Source organism: Mangifera indica, chromosome 7 (genome assembly GCF_011075055.1).
Source record: "Mangifera indica cultivar Alphonso chromosome 7, CATAS_Mindica_2.1, whole genome shotgun sequence".
In the NCBI taxonomy this organism is placed as follows: Eukaryota; Viridiplantae; Streptophyta; class Magnoliopsida; order Sapindales; family Anacardiaceae; genus Mangifera; species Mangifera indica.
Genome location: NC_058143.1, coordinates 17,884,693 through 17,900,229, shown reverse-complemented (window position 1 = coordinate 17,900,229; position 15,537 = coordinate 17,884,693). Strand labels below are relative to the sequence as shown.

General features: G+C 34.5%; 1 protein-coding gene across 3 annotated transcripts; it reads right to left on the bottom strand.

Moving 5' to 3' along the window:
- Positions 1-503: 503 nt before the first annotated feature.
- Positions 504-13,863, bottom strand: LOC123221324 (long chain acyl-CoA synthetase 6, peroxisomal-like). 3 transcript variants are annotated; one of them, XM_044644144.1, is made up of 23 exons: positions 13,470-13,854; positions 7,737-7,797; positions 7,552-7,629; positions 7,336-7,407; positions 7,175-7,256; positions 6,946-7,051; positions 6,779-6,855; positions 5,583-5,627; positions 5,390-5,476; positions 4,894-4,983; positions 4,705-4,784; positions 4,516-4,609; positions 3,955-4,043; positions 3,781-3,869; positions 3,485-3,614; positions 3,284-3,402; positions 3,036-3,159; positions 2,859-2,945; positions 2,026-2,129; positions 1,856-1,941; positions 1,224-1,310; positions 1,032-1,118; positions 504-929 (listed from the first exon to the last, which is right to left on the bottom strand). In XM_044644144.1, the coding sequence occupies exons 1-23, from the start codon at positions 13,585-13,587 to the stop codon at positions 828-830; spliced, it is 2,094 nt and encodes a 697-aa protein (XP_044500079.1). In that variant the 5' UTR covers positions 13,588-13,854; the 3' UTR covers positions 504-827. The 3 variants fall into 3 exon arrangements, 2 of the variants coding, with proteins under 2 accessions (XP_044500079.1, XP_044500080.1); XR_006503255.1 differs by having other exon boundaries at positions 1,224-1,315; positions 13,470-13,863; XM_044644145.1 differs by lacking the exons at positions 6,779-6,855; positions 6,946-7,051 and having other exon boundaries at positions 13,470-13,852.
- Positions 13,864-15,537: the final 1,674 nt, after the last annotated feature.

Genomic DNA, 15,537 nt, shown 5'->3' with positions numbered 1-15,537 from the left:
CAACCGCTGAGATTAATAATGAATTAAATCCAACGTTGGTCTTTTTGTGGGCACGTGGCAACTAACACAGCAAGGCAAGGTGGCGATATCTAAGTTAATTAATTAATTAATATATTCTTAAGTTTTCAATGGGTGGAACATTTGAATTGTTAATTGAGACTGGACCGCAGTCACTCAAAATGGGGGGATGATGACAAGCATTTCTCAACCTTTAGACTACAAAATTTAATGGCTCGAATAAATATTAAGTAATTTTGAATATATTTTGGAGCGCCATAGTTGAACCGAATAAGACTCACCATCCATGTCCTAATCAAAAAACATTACACGGGAAATGAATAAGCAAGCACAATTTTCAAACAAGGAATGGGTTTTTTTTTTTCTTTAATAAATTCCAAAGGGTTTTTTATTTTACAAAGAAAGGGAAAATGAAATAGTATAGATTCCAGACTCGTCAATAACTTATAAAAATCAAACTTTTGACTTAATAGTGATTGTGGAGCTTATCAGTAAACCCGATCACAGAATTTTGAATTATTTTTAATGGCAAAATGAGTCCTAGAATCAAATACAATGTATACAACACCCGAATTTATCGCGGCTGACATTCTTCTGTTTTTCTTTGAAAATTTTGTGGGGAAAAAAGTACATACATTTATATTATTTTAATCAATACAAATTAAACTAACAAATAGGGGAGGAATTAGTAGTGTAACGGCTTTGAACCCTTTTCACCATGTCATCTTATTATTGAGTGGTGCCAGCCAAAGCTCTGCTTTGAAATGCATTGTCTGGGTTTTCCACATTTCTCTCGTCTCTTATGCTTTTCACAATTTTGTCCGCGGAGAGGAATCATCAGCTATGACCAGTTGTGCATACATATCTGATATAGCTTTTGCAAAGTATTGCTTTGCTTGAGGTCTCTTTATCTGAAAGTTGATAAAATCATAAGAAAGTGAGAACCTGCATGATATTGTGCTTTTTGCAATTGAGCTTCTTTCGAATTTTTCATTTTCAAACTAAAGACTTGCCTTAAATGTCGGAGTGACCAGACCATTTTCCAATGTGAACGGTTCATGTACTAATGTCACAGCTTTAACAAATTCAAAGCCTCTTAGCTGCAAATAATTCATCCGTCGGTATATGAATTATGAATTGTGGTTACAAGAACTACTAAGGCAGTGAACATCAGTGGAAAATCAACTTCATTAAGTTGCATTTACCTGCGCTTCTCTTCCAATCGCATCCATGTCAGCCAGGACAGCTGCTTTTGTTCTTGGGTCATTGCACAGTTGCCCTAGATCTTTATACTGCACTAAAAAATTAGCATATAATAATCAATAAAAAGACTTGTTGCTCCTTAGATGGAGCCGAGGGATCAAGGAAAGTCAGTCGACTCTCCTTACCTTGGAAAATTGTTTATATGGTATTGATAAAATATCAATAAAAATTTTGACATTTTTCTTGACCTTCCACAACCCCACCACCCGCGCACACCCCAACAAACCCCCAACCCCCCACCCCCACCCAAGACATTATATTGTTATTCTCCTTGACACCCCCCACGTTTTAGTCCAGGCTCTGCCCCTGCATAGCTCTTGCGGGTGTGGGTGAAAAATGATAAACAAGGCCAATGTATTAAATGCACAGCCCAAGCATGATTTTCCACGTATGAAACAATCAAGCTGTGATGGCAATTAAAAGAAAACAAGCAACTAGAAGCCTCTTAAACACAAATATGAATGGAAGAAAAAAATCAACTAGACTTGAGTTCCAGTATGAGGACCAAGTTCAATTTCTTCAACAATTTGACTAGGTGTTTTTCATTCAACACTGAAACCAACATAAACATCACCTTAATGCCTTCAGATGCCGCCCATGCTTTTAGAACATCTTGATCCACTGAGACAATGGCTACCAAAGAAGAATTTAGGCTGTCACCTGAAAATGGAAACTTATAGATATCAGCTGGCAGAGAGGTACAGAAAGAGGAAGATAAGGCAGTGCAAAATCTTATTGTTTTACCATAGACAAAGCATTGTGCAACAAACTTGCACTTGGCATACACATTCTCAATTTTCTCTGGAGCTATGTACTCTCCCTGAGCTAACTTAAAGATGTTCTTCTTCCTGCACCAGTAAACAAGATTTCAAAGTCAAAAAACAAAAAAAAAAAAGAGCTAAACCTCCATAGCCCACTCCATGAACTATCCGTCCTGGAGATAAAATTAGAGGTTGATCATCCACTCCGAACATCAGCTCCCACAAAATCATAACTAATGTTCATCTGATTGGCACATAATGTGGATTGATCTGGATATGGTGTTTAAAACCTCAAAACTCTGGGAGAAAAAAATATAAAAAATTACAAAAAACAGGGAATAAAATCATTTTGTTATGCTCACAGATTCCTAGTTGGCTAGTTCCCGGAAGGGTTAAAGAAAAATGTGCTTCTACCAAATAGCAACAACCTTAAGAATGGTTGAAAATACTACCACAAAATGCGAGAGTGGGAATTGCAAGTCAATTATGTTGGCATAAAGAAACCTTATTTGTGCTACTCATACATTAACTAATAGCCATATGATGCCATAACCTGGAAATATGTTTTTCCATAGCAGCTGAGAGATAATGATGCCTAAGAACCTCAGAAAGCATAATATCTCAGGCTTCAAGACTTCCACATACTACAAGTTTTATTGCAAGGTTCGATATTTTCTCCTAGTGTCTATAGCTATGTAAACCACAAATAGGAGGATAAAAAAATGTAATTCATCGTATGCCGTGACTCTCCATGAAAGTAAGAGAGAAAAGTATTTTTTCAACTGGAGATGGTCATTAAGGATGCCAAGATCTCACCTATCAATAATCTTTAGACGACCTCCAGGTAACCACAACCCTATATCTCCCGTGTGAAGCCATCCACCTTCATCGATAACTTCTTTCCTATCCAATTTAATTAAAATATCATTATCAAAGGGCATTCCAAAAGCCCGATAAAATAAAAAGGAAGCAGTAGTAAGGTAAGGTGAGTACGTCTGCGCTTCATCTTTATAATAGCCTTTGAAAACAATGGGACCCCTGACACAGATTTCACCTCGAGGATAAGGCTGATCATCAGATGTATAGTTCATCTCTGGGACATCCACAAGCTTGATCTCTAACAATACAAGCAGACGGCATCATGAAGAAAGTGCAATAAAATAAATGAATGATAAACAAGTAGCCAGATGGCGAAGCTTTTACATTCTTTATGCCATGTAATATGCATGACAATAACTCACCACATGCTGGACTTGGAGAGCCAACATGACCAGAGAGGTTGTCACCCTCGTCTACAGCACTTATTAAACATGAAGTCTCAGTCATTCCATATCCTTCAGATACTCGCCCACCAAAGCAGCTGCAAGCAATAACCCATCTGTGGGTATGAGAGAAGCCTTAATTTCTTTGTAGGAACTGAATACATAAAAGCAGTAACTTACATTTTCAAAAAGTCCATGACATCAGGAGATAATGGTGAAGCACCTGAAACCATAAGGCGAACTCGTCCTCCAAGTTTATCTCTTATCTTGTTGAATACCAATTTGTCCCAGATGGGAGATGGATTCTTACCTGCCAAGTTGATGATGCATGTATCACATTTCTACCATGAGTATAAATTAAAAAAATGAAATTTTAATATTTTCTTTAAAATCCATAACTGAGGTAAAACACACACACACACACGGATAATTTATGCACACACAGACATAGAGCTCATTTTTATGCTATTCATTACCACTCAATAAAGCTTGCTTCTTAGAGTTGTATGCTGCATTAAACAGCCTCTCCTTTAGCACACCAGATGTCTTTACAGCATTTGTGATGCTACAGAATCAAATTACCTCACCAATTAACCCAAATACTAGTTGCAACCAAGTAAATAATTTAGTAGTCATGTCAGTGCATCTACCTAGCATATATTCTATTATACAGGCGAGGAACACTGCAGAATACAGTGGGTCTTAGAGCTGCCAAATCATCCATCAACTTCATGCTGTCCTGCAAACAAAGAGGTCAAAGGAATAATGTAAGACCTATTAACAGAACTCAGTCAAAGTTCTTGTCACTTCTGCCAAAACAATATAAAGCAATGATACAATTACAAGAATTACAAGAATTACAAATATACTAAAGTATTCAGTTGCATTACAATATTTATCTATATTTGAAAAGAATCTTGCATATGTTAGATCAACTGTTATTTAGAATGTTGCAAGCATCCAGAAAATAAGGCTAAGAGGTATTCACAACTGAACCACACCAAAGGGAACCAGTCTACAAAACCATGAATCAACTTGGTAAATCATTTGTGCTACCAACAATTTGCTTGGTGATTTGAAATGTAACGAAAAAACATAATGCTTGAACATCAGCTCTGCAAACTTTAAGAAAATAATTTAAGCCATTCTTCCAATCAAAAGAAAATCAAATATTAACTTCAAGAAAAAAAAATTAAAGAAGAACAACATACCCCCTGGTAAAATCCAACAGAAGCTCCAAAATAAACTACCATGACTTGGTTTGCGCGTTCATAAATATGTGCCAGAGGAAGATAGGATATATAACTGGCAATTAGCAGGTAGTTCAGCGAAAAGAAACCCATGCAACAAAACAATAAGAACAAGAAAATATGTAATGGACCAAAAGTACTAGCACTTACACATCAGAGGGTGAGCATTTAGTAGCAACAGTACCCCCAGCAACATTCGCAATCAAGTTTGCATGTGTCAATACAGCCCCCTTGCAAAAATTTACAAAATGGAAAGTAAATCTTCATATAGATTGCAAAAAGCAGTCAAATCAATTACACAAGAGGCTACAATTTCACAATCTCAGTAACACATCATACCTTAGGTGTCCCTGTTGTACCACTTGTGTAGCAAATTGTTGCCACATCATCAGGATTTGGAGGAGAAAAAGGCTGAAGGTTACTGCAGCCCTAAAAGGAATCCATTTACACAAGTGGGCAATTATTTTAGCTGATTACAAGAAACAACCATTTCATTGAAAATCCATTTAAAGAACAGCATTACATGCACTAATCTATTGGCAGAAAAACCTATTAATAAATTTATGATCAATGCTATTTCTCACATCAACCCCCTGTTTCAAAAAAAAAAAAAAAACAGATCTAGCACATAATTTATGTAATAGCATACAAATATGTAGAAATGTGGAGGCTAGAAGAAGAAGACAAAATAAAGCAGGTTTAACCTTCCTTTCACCATAATGGACAAAATAAAACTTTGAATTAAAATCATATACAGAATCCAACTATATTAATGCATTCCTTGAGCTAATTGAAATTGGTGTTGCTTAACTGCTGAGGATAGAAAAGGATATACCTGACTAAGTAATTTGGTGTGTGTTACAACCTGAACTCCAGTTGAAGATGGAAGAGATGGAATTTGATCATCCATCCCACCAACAACCTGTATATGGAGAAATCAAATTAACATCATTCTAAACAATAGGATAATTAGAATTCTTTATATTGTTAACAGATACATTTAAGAAAGATCAGATTCTTTGTCATACCACAACTAGATGAACGGTTGGGATCTCAGCCAAGTAGCTCAGCAACTGCAAATTCCAAGTAATAAGACTAAATGTTGTCAGAAGAAAATTCATAATGACTAAATGAGACATTGTCCCTTTAATTCTTTTACCTAGTTGTTCGACACAACAAAGCAAGTCATTCCAATTCAATGGTGTAGAAAGGGGATTGAAAACTACTTATTTTTCATGCTAACAAAGCAACTCTCAATACCCTTGGATTAAAATAAATGGATAGCCCACAAATTTGCTACGTAAAAAATTAAGTAAAGATTTTACATGACAGAAGAAATTCGGCTGCATTAAAAGAGGTCACAGGGAAACATCAGGTTATTTTTACTTAAGAAGAAAAAGGAAAGAAAGAAAGAAAAAGCAATCAAGTGATTTATACAAAGCATAATAAAAATAAAAAGGGCTCAAAAACTGATAGTGTAAATATAAGAAAAACATTATATTGAGATTTAACCCTCCGCCAACCGAATATGATACAGAAAAGAAACTTTTAATCTCCTCCCAAGGGAAATGGAATATCACTCTGCAATCGGAAAAGGATTATCTAAATTATTTAAATGAAACAAAAGGATAGGTTCTCTAATGTTTGGGCAGAACATGAATGGCATTCATAGGTACCAAAAAAATCAAGTTTCTTTCACAATTTATTGAAAATAACAGGATTTGACTCCAGATGAAGATACTATTAAAAGGAGGAGCAGGTTATAGGGTAAGTCATCAACAAACTGAGAAAAGGCATAATAAACAACAATTTAAATACAAAATGGTAGCGGAATCAAGTTTTGTCTAGTTCATGGTTGACCCATCATACAGATACAAATCCTTGAGTTCAAAACATGAAAAGTTTTGGATGAAAAAGAGTTCATCAGTAATCACTAATTCCATCCATGTGCTAAAAATATCAAAATCATTATCATTTCTCATATTTAGCCATTGCATGCCCATTTACCTGAAAACCTAAACCGCCTAGTATCTTTTATTCCATCATGTCAATAACAAAAAATTTCTCTTAGCATGTAAAAATTAAAAAAATATTTTAATTAAATCTCGGTCAATAAAAAAAAAGTTACAGAAGAAGTACTATGTGACAAAGCCTATTCCTCCTAAAGTTTGATGAAATTATTTAAGCAAAAGGGAATCTCAAAAAGGGCATAGATTGAACTAACAGAATTCAATGTCTCAGACACACAAAATATGGCTTGTATAGAGGCATGGTTTACAATGTACTTGACTGCATCCGGACCTGCAGACAAATAAACTTGATTGAAGTTACAAAAAGCTAGACCAGAGCAGAGAAATCCAACTAAAGATCTATGTTTGACCAGTGACAAACCAAGAGTATCGTATAAAGGAACAGATATGTAAGAATATGCAGAGCAGGCATGATCAACAATTAGCCACTCCGGTCTATTGATGAAATAAATTCCAATGCAAGATCCCTGCTACAAACAACCAAATAATAATAATATGGTAAGCAGGTAATATTCTTTGCATAGATCAATTACAAGAGCAAAATTCCACTAAGTAAATCAAAATATATTATCCAACTCAAGATAATTAACCTTTGGTATTCCATGATAAATTAGGCCAGAACCTAGAGCTGTCCGGGCATTACCAGCCTCTCCATATGTCATCCATTTGTACCTGAAGAACAGAAAGAGAATAACTTAGTGAGGGAGCTTCAACAGGAAGTCAAAAGTTCATATGATAAGATGAAACTTACTCTCCAACTGTCCCATCACCCCGGACACGGGTTCCCAAATATCTGTTGTCTCGGAAAGTATTAACCGCATGCCTAAGTTTACAAAGTTAAAATACACCAGTAAGCAGACATTCATATACAATATAAAATGAGTTAACTTATTCAACACCCAAATTTTACACTAGTGGACAGATTTAAAACATAAATACAGTTTGGCATGTAATTGAGGATGCTCACACAAAATTGTCATGCAAAGTAGCAATTTTGGGATGCTCAGTGAATCTACTCACAAGCTTTAATGGAGAGTGAGCTGATCTGTCATAAGAAAGAAGAGGACAATAAAAGCCAAAAACAGAGATAGAAAATTTTAGCAATGGTAATGGATACAATAGAACAATTCCAACTACAGTGATTGTGCCCACCTATATACATTCCACTTTCCTGTGTGCAGTCTCTCTGGAAGCACAACACTATACCCCTGCTCTGCTCATAAATCAAGTGCAAAAATGAAAACATTAAATTTTACATATATACATGTAAAACAACGATATCTACAATGCACTATTCGATAACTGGCCAAGGGAGTAAACCAAGAAAACGATTAAAAAAAATTCCATCACACCTTAAGAAAATATGGACTACGAACGTCAAGTCTCATCAACCTCAACACTGTATGAGTATGCTCTAGAAGACATGCCCAAAACCAAAAAATGTTGGCAAATATACTGTTGCAAGATTCACGAGTTAATTAGGCTGAATTAGTGTGATTTGTTTGTATTTTAGTTTCCTAAAATAGCTAATGAATAGTTGTCAATTAAAGTTGTCAATTATTTTTTATTCTCTAGGATTCTTACTAGATTTAGCCTCTTGTATAGTTATATATATCTGTACCAATACAGATCAAAATATATAAAAAACTTTTTTATACCATACAAGTTCATATGGTATCAGAGCAAGAACTCTATTTCCTGAATTCCTAGCCTTCATCTGTATCAGTCTATCTCCTTCCTCTCTATTCTTTTTCATCATCATGTCTGAGATTTCAGAGACAACCAACACTACAGACCTGCCTACATCCACGACTACCACTCAAGTTCCCACCTCGGAATCCCACTCTATTCAAATTACCACGATTAAACTAAATGGAGAGAATTTCTTGCGTTGGTCTCAATCTGTGTGCATGTATATCCGTGGTAGGGGCAAGATGGGATATTTGACTGGAGAAAAGAAAGAACCTGCATCTGATGATTCTAGCTATGCTACGTGGGACGCGGAGAACTCGATGGTGATGACATGGTTGGTGAATTCGATGGAGGAAGACATAAGCTCCAACTATATGTGCTATCATACGGCTAAGGAGCTTTGGGACAATGTCAACCAAATGTACTCAGACTTGGGAAATCAATCTCAGGTATATGAGTTGACTTTGAAGTTTGAAGAAATCCGCCAAGGTGAGGATACTGTCACTAGGTATTTTAATTCCTTGAAACGTCTTTGGCAAGACTTGGACCTCTTCAATAATTATGAATGGAAATGTACTCATGATTGTAACCATTATAAAAAAATGGTGGAGGATAATCATATTTTTAAGTTTCTTATTGGACTTAATATGGAGTTTGATGAAGTTAGAGGCAGGATCATCGGTAGACAACCGCTTCCATCTATTGGTGAAGTGTTCTCTGAAGTCCGTCATGAGGAAAGTCGTCGTCTTGTTATGCTTGGCAAGAAAAACCCTGGCAGTCCTATTGAAAACTCAGCTCTTGCGGCTGGGGTGAATGCTAGCCGAAATACTAACAAGAAATCCAATGACAAGCCTCGTGTTTGGTGTGACTATTGCGACAAACCACGTCATACACGTGAGACATGCTGGAAACTTTATGGAAAGCCAGCAAATTGGAAGGGCTCTCATGAAGGACGGTTTAATAAGACTCCTGTTGCACATGAGGCAGATTCGGCCTCCCTCAACAAAGAGCAAATTGATCAAATCCTGAAATTGCTGAAGTTCAACTCAGGTTCATCTGGTGCTCCTAGTGCTTTAGTGGCTCAAGCAAGTAATGATTTTAACGCATTATTTTGTCACTCACTAAATTATTCTACTCCTTGGATCATAGATTCAGGAGCCTCTGATCATATGACAAGTTTGTCTAGCTTGTTTCATTCTTCCTGTCCTTGTTCTGGCCATGAAAAAATTCGTATAGCAAATGGATCTTATTCTTCTATAGCCGGCAAAGGTTTGGTAAATCTTTCAAAAAATATTTCCTTAAAGAACGTCTTACATGTTCCTAAGCTTACTTGTAATCTACTATCGGTTAGCAAATTATCCAGAGACTCTAATTGTCGTGTTACTTTCTTTGAATCATATTGTGTTTTCTAGGAACTGAACTCGGAGAAGATGATTGGCAGTGCTAAATTAATCAATGGCCTCTATTATTTTGAAGATCAAGATTCCAAGAATAAAGAAGCTCAAGGCTTAAGTGGTATTAGTTCTACTCTAGTTAAGGATAAAATTATGCTTTGGCATTATAGACTAGGGCATCCTAGTTTTCCTTATCTTAAAAAACTATTTCCTAGTTTATTTAAAGGTTTAGATTGTTCTAAACTATATTGTGAGAATTGCATTTTATCTAAGAGTCATAAGACTGTTTATCATCCTAAAACTTATCAAGCTTCAAAACCATTTTACTTAATCCATAGTGACATTTGGGTCCGTCTAGGATTAATACACCCTCAAATAAAAAATGGTTTGTGACGTTTATTGATGATCATACCCGTTTATGTTGGGTTTACCTAATGTCGGAAAAATCCGAGGTTGAAAAACTATTTAAAATATTTTACTCAATGATTGAAAACCATTTTGAAACCAAAATTGAGATTTTTCACACAGATAATAAAACTGAATACTTTAAAGGAATTCTTGAAAGTTTTTTCACTGAAAAAGGGATTCATCATCAAACTACTTGTGTCGATACACCTCAGCAAAATGGTATTGCTGAGCGCAAAAATAAACATCTTCTTGAAGTTTCTCGAGCTATTATGTTTTCAATGAATGTTCCTAAATATTTATGGGAAGAAGTTGTCTTAACTGCATCTTATCTTATTAATAGAATGCCTACTCGTGTTTTGAACTATATTACTCCGCTTGATTGTTTAAAATTTTTTTTTCCTGAATCACGAATACCTTCAAATCTTTCTATTAAAATATTTGGGTGCACAGCATATGTCCACATAAATAGTAAAGGAAGATCTAAACTTGATCCGAGGGCAGAAAAATGTATTTTTATTGGTTATGCTCCAAACAAAAAAGGATACAAGTGTTTTAATCCACAAACTAAAAAAATAGTTGTCTCTGTGGATGTTGACTTTCTTGAAAGTCAACCTTTCTTTCAAAAAATTTCTCTTCAAGGGGAGATAGGAGAAGAAGGAAATTTTTGGGATATTTCTGCTATTCCTTTACCTAAAATCATTGATTCTACTGATTCTACTGATCCTACTACACCTATTACCGGTTCTATACCTGATCCCACATGTAAAAATAAACTTTTAAATAAAGAGGAAATTAATAATACTGAGGAAACAAGTGATCCTGAATCTGTTTTGTCAAACATTTCTGAATCCTCAACAGGGGGAGAAATACTACCCATAGTTCTCACAGAACATGGTAAAGAGCTCCTAACTTATTCAAGGAAGAAAGGTCATAAAAAAAGGGTTATGGTTCCTTTAGCACCAGTTCAATCAGCTGCTCCGAGAACAAAACCTAAAACTACTCCAGGTAACATTCCTCTTATTCATACTCATGTCCCTAATGACCCAAATGTTGATTCTATTCCTTATCCAGTACCTAATACTGAGTCTAGTGATCTAGATATTCCTATAGCTATTAGGAAAGCTAAACGTACCTCTCATCCTACATCCCGATATCTTTCCTATGCTAAACTCTCAAAGAAACATAATGCCTTTATATCTAAGTTATCTAACTTATTTATCCCAAGAAACATACAAGAAGCACTCGATGATCCTGACTGGAAATCAGCAGTAATAGAAGAGATTAATGCTCTGAAGAGAAGTGGAACGTGGGAAGTTGTTGATTTACCCAAACATAAAAAAACCGTCGGGTGTAAATGGGTGTTTACAGTGAAATGTAAGGCAGATGGAAGTATTGAGAGATACAAGGCGAGATTAGTTGCTAAAGGGTTTACTCAAACATACGGAATTGATTATCAGGAAACCTTCGCCCCGGTTGCAAAAATCAATTCCATCCAGGTATTATTGTCTTTAGCTGCTAATTATGATTGGCCATTACACTAGTTAGATGTCAAGAATGTGTTCTTGAATGGGGATTAAGAAGAAGAGGTGTTTATGAGCCTACCTCCAGGATTTGAGATGATGGGACAAGATAAAGTCTACAGACTTAAAAAATCCCTATATAGCCTTAAACAGTCTCCTAGAGCTTGGTTTGAATGTTTTGGAAAAGCCGTGAAAAGTCATGGTTATCATCAAAGCCAGGCTGACCACACAATGTTTTATAAGCAATCGGAGAAAGGTAAAATCTCTATCTTAATCGTCTATGTGGATGATATAATCTTGACAGGTGATGATTCTGAAGAATTAGCAGACTTAAAGAAGAAGTTGGCACGAGATTTTGAGATTAAAGATCTGGGATTATTAAAATATTTCCTTGGTATGGAGTTCGCTAGATCAAGAAAGGGTATCTTTGTAAACCAAAGGAAATATATCCTTGATCTTCTCAGTGAAACAGGTCTCCTAGGTTGTAAAGCTGCAGATACTCCACTTGACGCTAATTTGAAACTTGATCCAGCAAAAGCTGAAGATGTGATTGATAAGGAAAAATTTCAAAGACTTGTAAGGAAGTTAATCTATCTGTCACATACCCGTCCTGATATAGCTTTTGTTGTGAGTATGGTTAGCCAATATATGCACTCACCTGGACGAGAACATTTTAATGCAGCCTATAGATTACTAAGATCCCTAAAAGGAACTTTTGGAAAGGGCCTTATGTTTCGGAAGAATAACAACCTACAAATAGAAGTCTACACTGATGCAGATTGGGCCAGTTGTACTACTGACAGACGTTCTACTTCAGGCTACTGCACCTTTATTGGAGGAAATCTTGTTACATGGCGGAGTAAAAAGCAAAATGTTGTGGCTCGAAGTAGTGCTGAGGCTGAGTTCAGGTCTCTTGCTCATGGGATTAGCAAGGCAATTTGGTTGAAAAGATTGTTTGAAGACTTGAAGATCTCGGTGTCTTATCCTATGAAAGTATATTGTGATAACAAGGCAGCCATTTCAATCGCTCACAACCCGGTTTTACACAACATAACGAAACACATTGAGGTTGACAAGCACTTCATCAAAGAGAAGATTGAAAGTAGGTTAATTTGTCTCTCCTATGTACCAACTACAAATCAAATAGCAGACATACTCACCAAAGGGCTACACAAGGGACAATTTGAACTTCTAGTTAGCAAGCTAGCTATGGAAGACATCTTCAAGCCAGCTTGAGGGGGAGTGTTGCAAGATTCACGGGTTAATTAGGCTGAATTAGTGTGACTTGTTTGTATTTTAGTTTCCTAAAATAGCTAATGAATAGTTGTCAATTAAAGCTGTCAATTATTTTTCATTCTCTAGGATTCTTACCAGATTTAGCCTCTTGTATAGTTATATATATTTGTACCAATACAGATCAAAATATATAAAAAACTTTTTTATACCATACAAGTTCATATATACCATATGATGTAATACAATTATTAAGCTTTCAATACAGGAAAAAAAATTTACTTCCAATCAGTGACAGAGATTACATTTTATTTCATTTTAAAGTGCCTCTTCGGTCCCATGAAAATTTTTCGAGCTCACAGCACATAAGTCACATTAGAACTTTTCATATATTGAAAAAAGAGAGGTGACCCCACAGTACCAGCACTGGAAACTCCTACCAATTAACAGACTCAGAATCAAACAAAAACAATAATCCTACAACAATAAAAAAAATGTTTAGCTTCATACCAAGCACGTAACTAAAAAACAACACAAATCACAAATTACAAATCACCAAAATCAAATCATATAAATGCAGAAACAGGCACAGCTAGGTAACGTAGAAACGCGGAGGTGAAGGCAGAGAGATAGTTTACCGTAGACGAATTCGCCGGCTGTAAGATTATGACAGAGTTGAGAAGCAGAATCAACAGAGGAGATGAGGTGAGCTTGAATGGCCTTTATGCGACGTTGAGCAGCAGCTGAATGATCCATAAGCTAGACTACTACAATCTTGTCCTTTTTTTTTTTTTAATTTAGGAATAAAGTTGGTACGAGTTTCTGTTTGTTTCTCGTGAAATTGCAAAGTCAGAGCGAAAGGCACGCGAGTTAAGGAAGATAACGAGCTTATACGGTTGAGATAAAACTTGGCGTTGGGACACACAGATATTAATGGATTTCAGTTTTATTACGTATTTTAATTATTTGAACATAAAAAAAAGGTTGGAACTTCTGGAACACATGACATGACATGATCTCCATACCGCTTTGGAGTCGTAGTTGTCTTGTCAAAATTGAAAATTTAGAAGGTGTTGCTTTTTATTAATAATAATATTATTATTAAATGGTATTATTAATTTGGTCAATAGCTAAATCTTTTGCCATCTCCAGAAGCAATTAAGTTGAAATTATTTACAAGAGATGAAGACACACGTTATATTAAAATGTATGGTTTGATCCTAAAATGTATCAATGTGAAGACATAAATGGTCCAAAAAATTAACTGTCAAAGTTGGAGTTCGTCAACCCTGGACAAGGTTGTGCTTCTGGAAACACGGCCTAATGGATGGGTGGCTGGTGGCTGGTGGCGGTTGGAACGTGGGCAGGTTTAGTGCATGTGGGCCAGTGATAGTAAACGGCTTTCTTTCATGCTCATCTGTCTATTCATATATTCATACCAATGTTGATCATAATGCTCAAAATTTATAATGCCAACACATAATGATGCGTTTTGTTTAATGAATATTTTATTATTAAAATAAAAAATTGATAAATTATTTTAAAAATTATTATTATATTTAATAAAATAGAATGAAATTAAGTAAGTATAAATAATTATTATATTTAATTAATAATAATTAAAAAAATTAATATATTATTTTATTTAAATAACTTTGTGGTAATTATTTTAAAAATATTTTTTATGTTATTTGTTATATTAATTAAAAATGTGATTATTTTTATGTTAAAAAAATTAATAAATGAAAATATAGTTATAATAAAATGAAAATTATTTTGATAATCTTTTAATATCTAAAGTGGAGGTGGTGATCAGATTATCCTATCATATCATAAAAAATAATGTAAATAATAAAATATAGATTATCAGAGTAATCTTTAATATTCTTAACCAAACACCTCTTTAGGGTTTTTATGTAAGTCAAAGACTATTTCCCACCTAAGTTTTAATGTGAAGACAAATAAACACTCATAAGGTTTCAAAAACCTAAATATTCACTCATGAATTAATTTTTTGTTAAAATTTTTTATTATATTTAAAAGTAAAATCATTATTTTAAAAATAATATTAAAAAATAAATAATTTTATTTCATTTTCTTTCCAAAATTTTAAAAACTAATATGTCCACCCTTACCAAAACATTTTTTAGTTTTGAAAAATATTTATTTCCCCCCAACCTTAGTTTTTTTTCTCCCTCATGTGGGCACCACCTGCCTCTTCTGACTCCTCCTTTTTTTTTCTATTTGATCAACTATCAAAATGGTTGGCTAACTCAAGTGGTGTAATGAAGAGACATAGACAAGGATCTCTTCATCAAGACGAATAGATATTTGATATATTGCACAACAAACCCTACAAAGAAGAAATCGTGTCACATCGTCACCAAAGAAAAACAAAGGTCAATGTCAATTCGATCAATGGAGAGAGAGATCACTAGATTTTTTAGTACTCCAAAGTTGAAAAGAGAGAGTTAAACTAAATTTTTCAAAAGTTGAAGGAGACAACTGAAATAGAAAGAAGATAAAATCTCTAAGTTTGGAAAAAATATGAAAATTTTCAAAATTTGTTAATTTTTAAAACCTAAAATGAAAAATATAATAACGTATATATTTTTATAATATTATTATTAAAATAAAAATTTTATCTTCTACATTAATTAAAAATATTAATAAAAATTAATTTATAAATAAATATTTAAGTTTTTA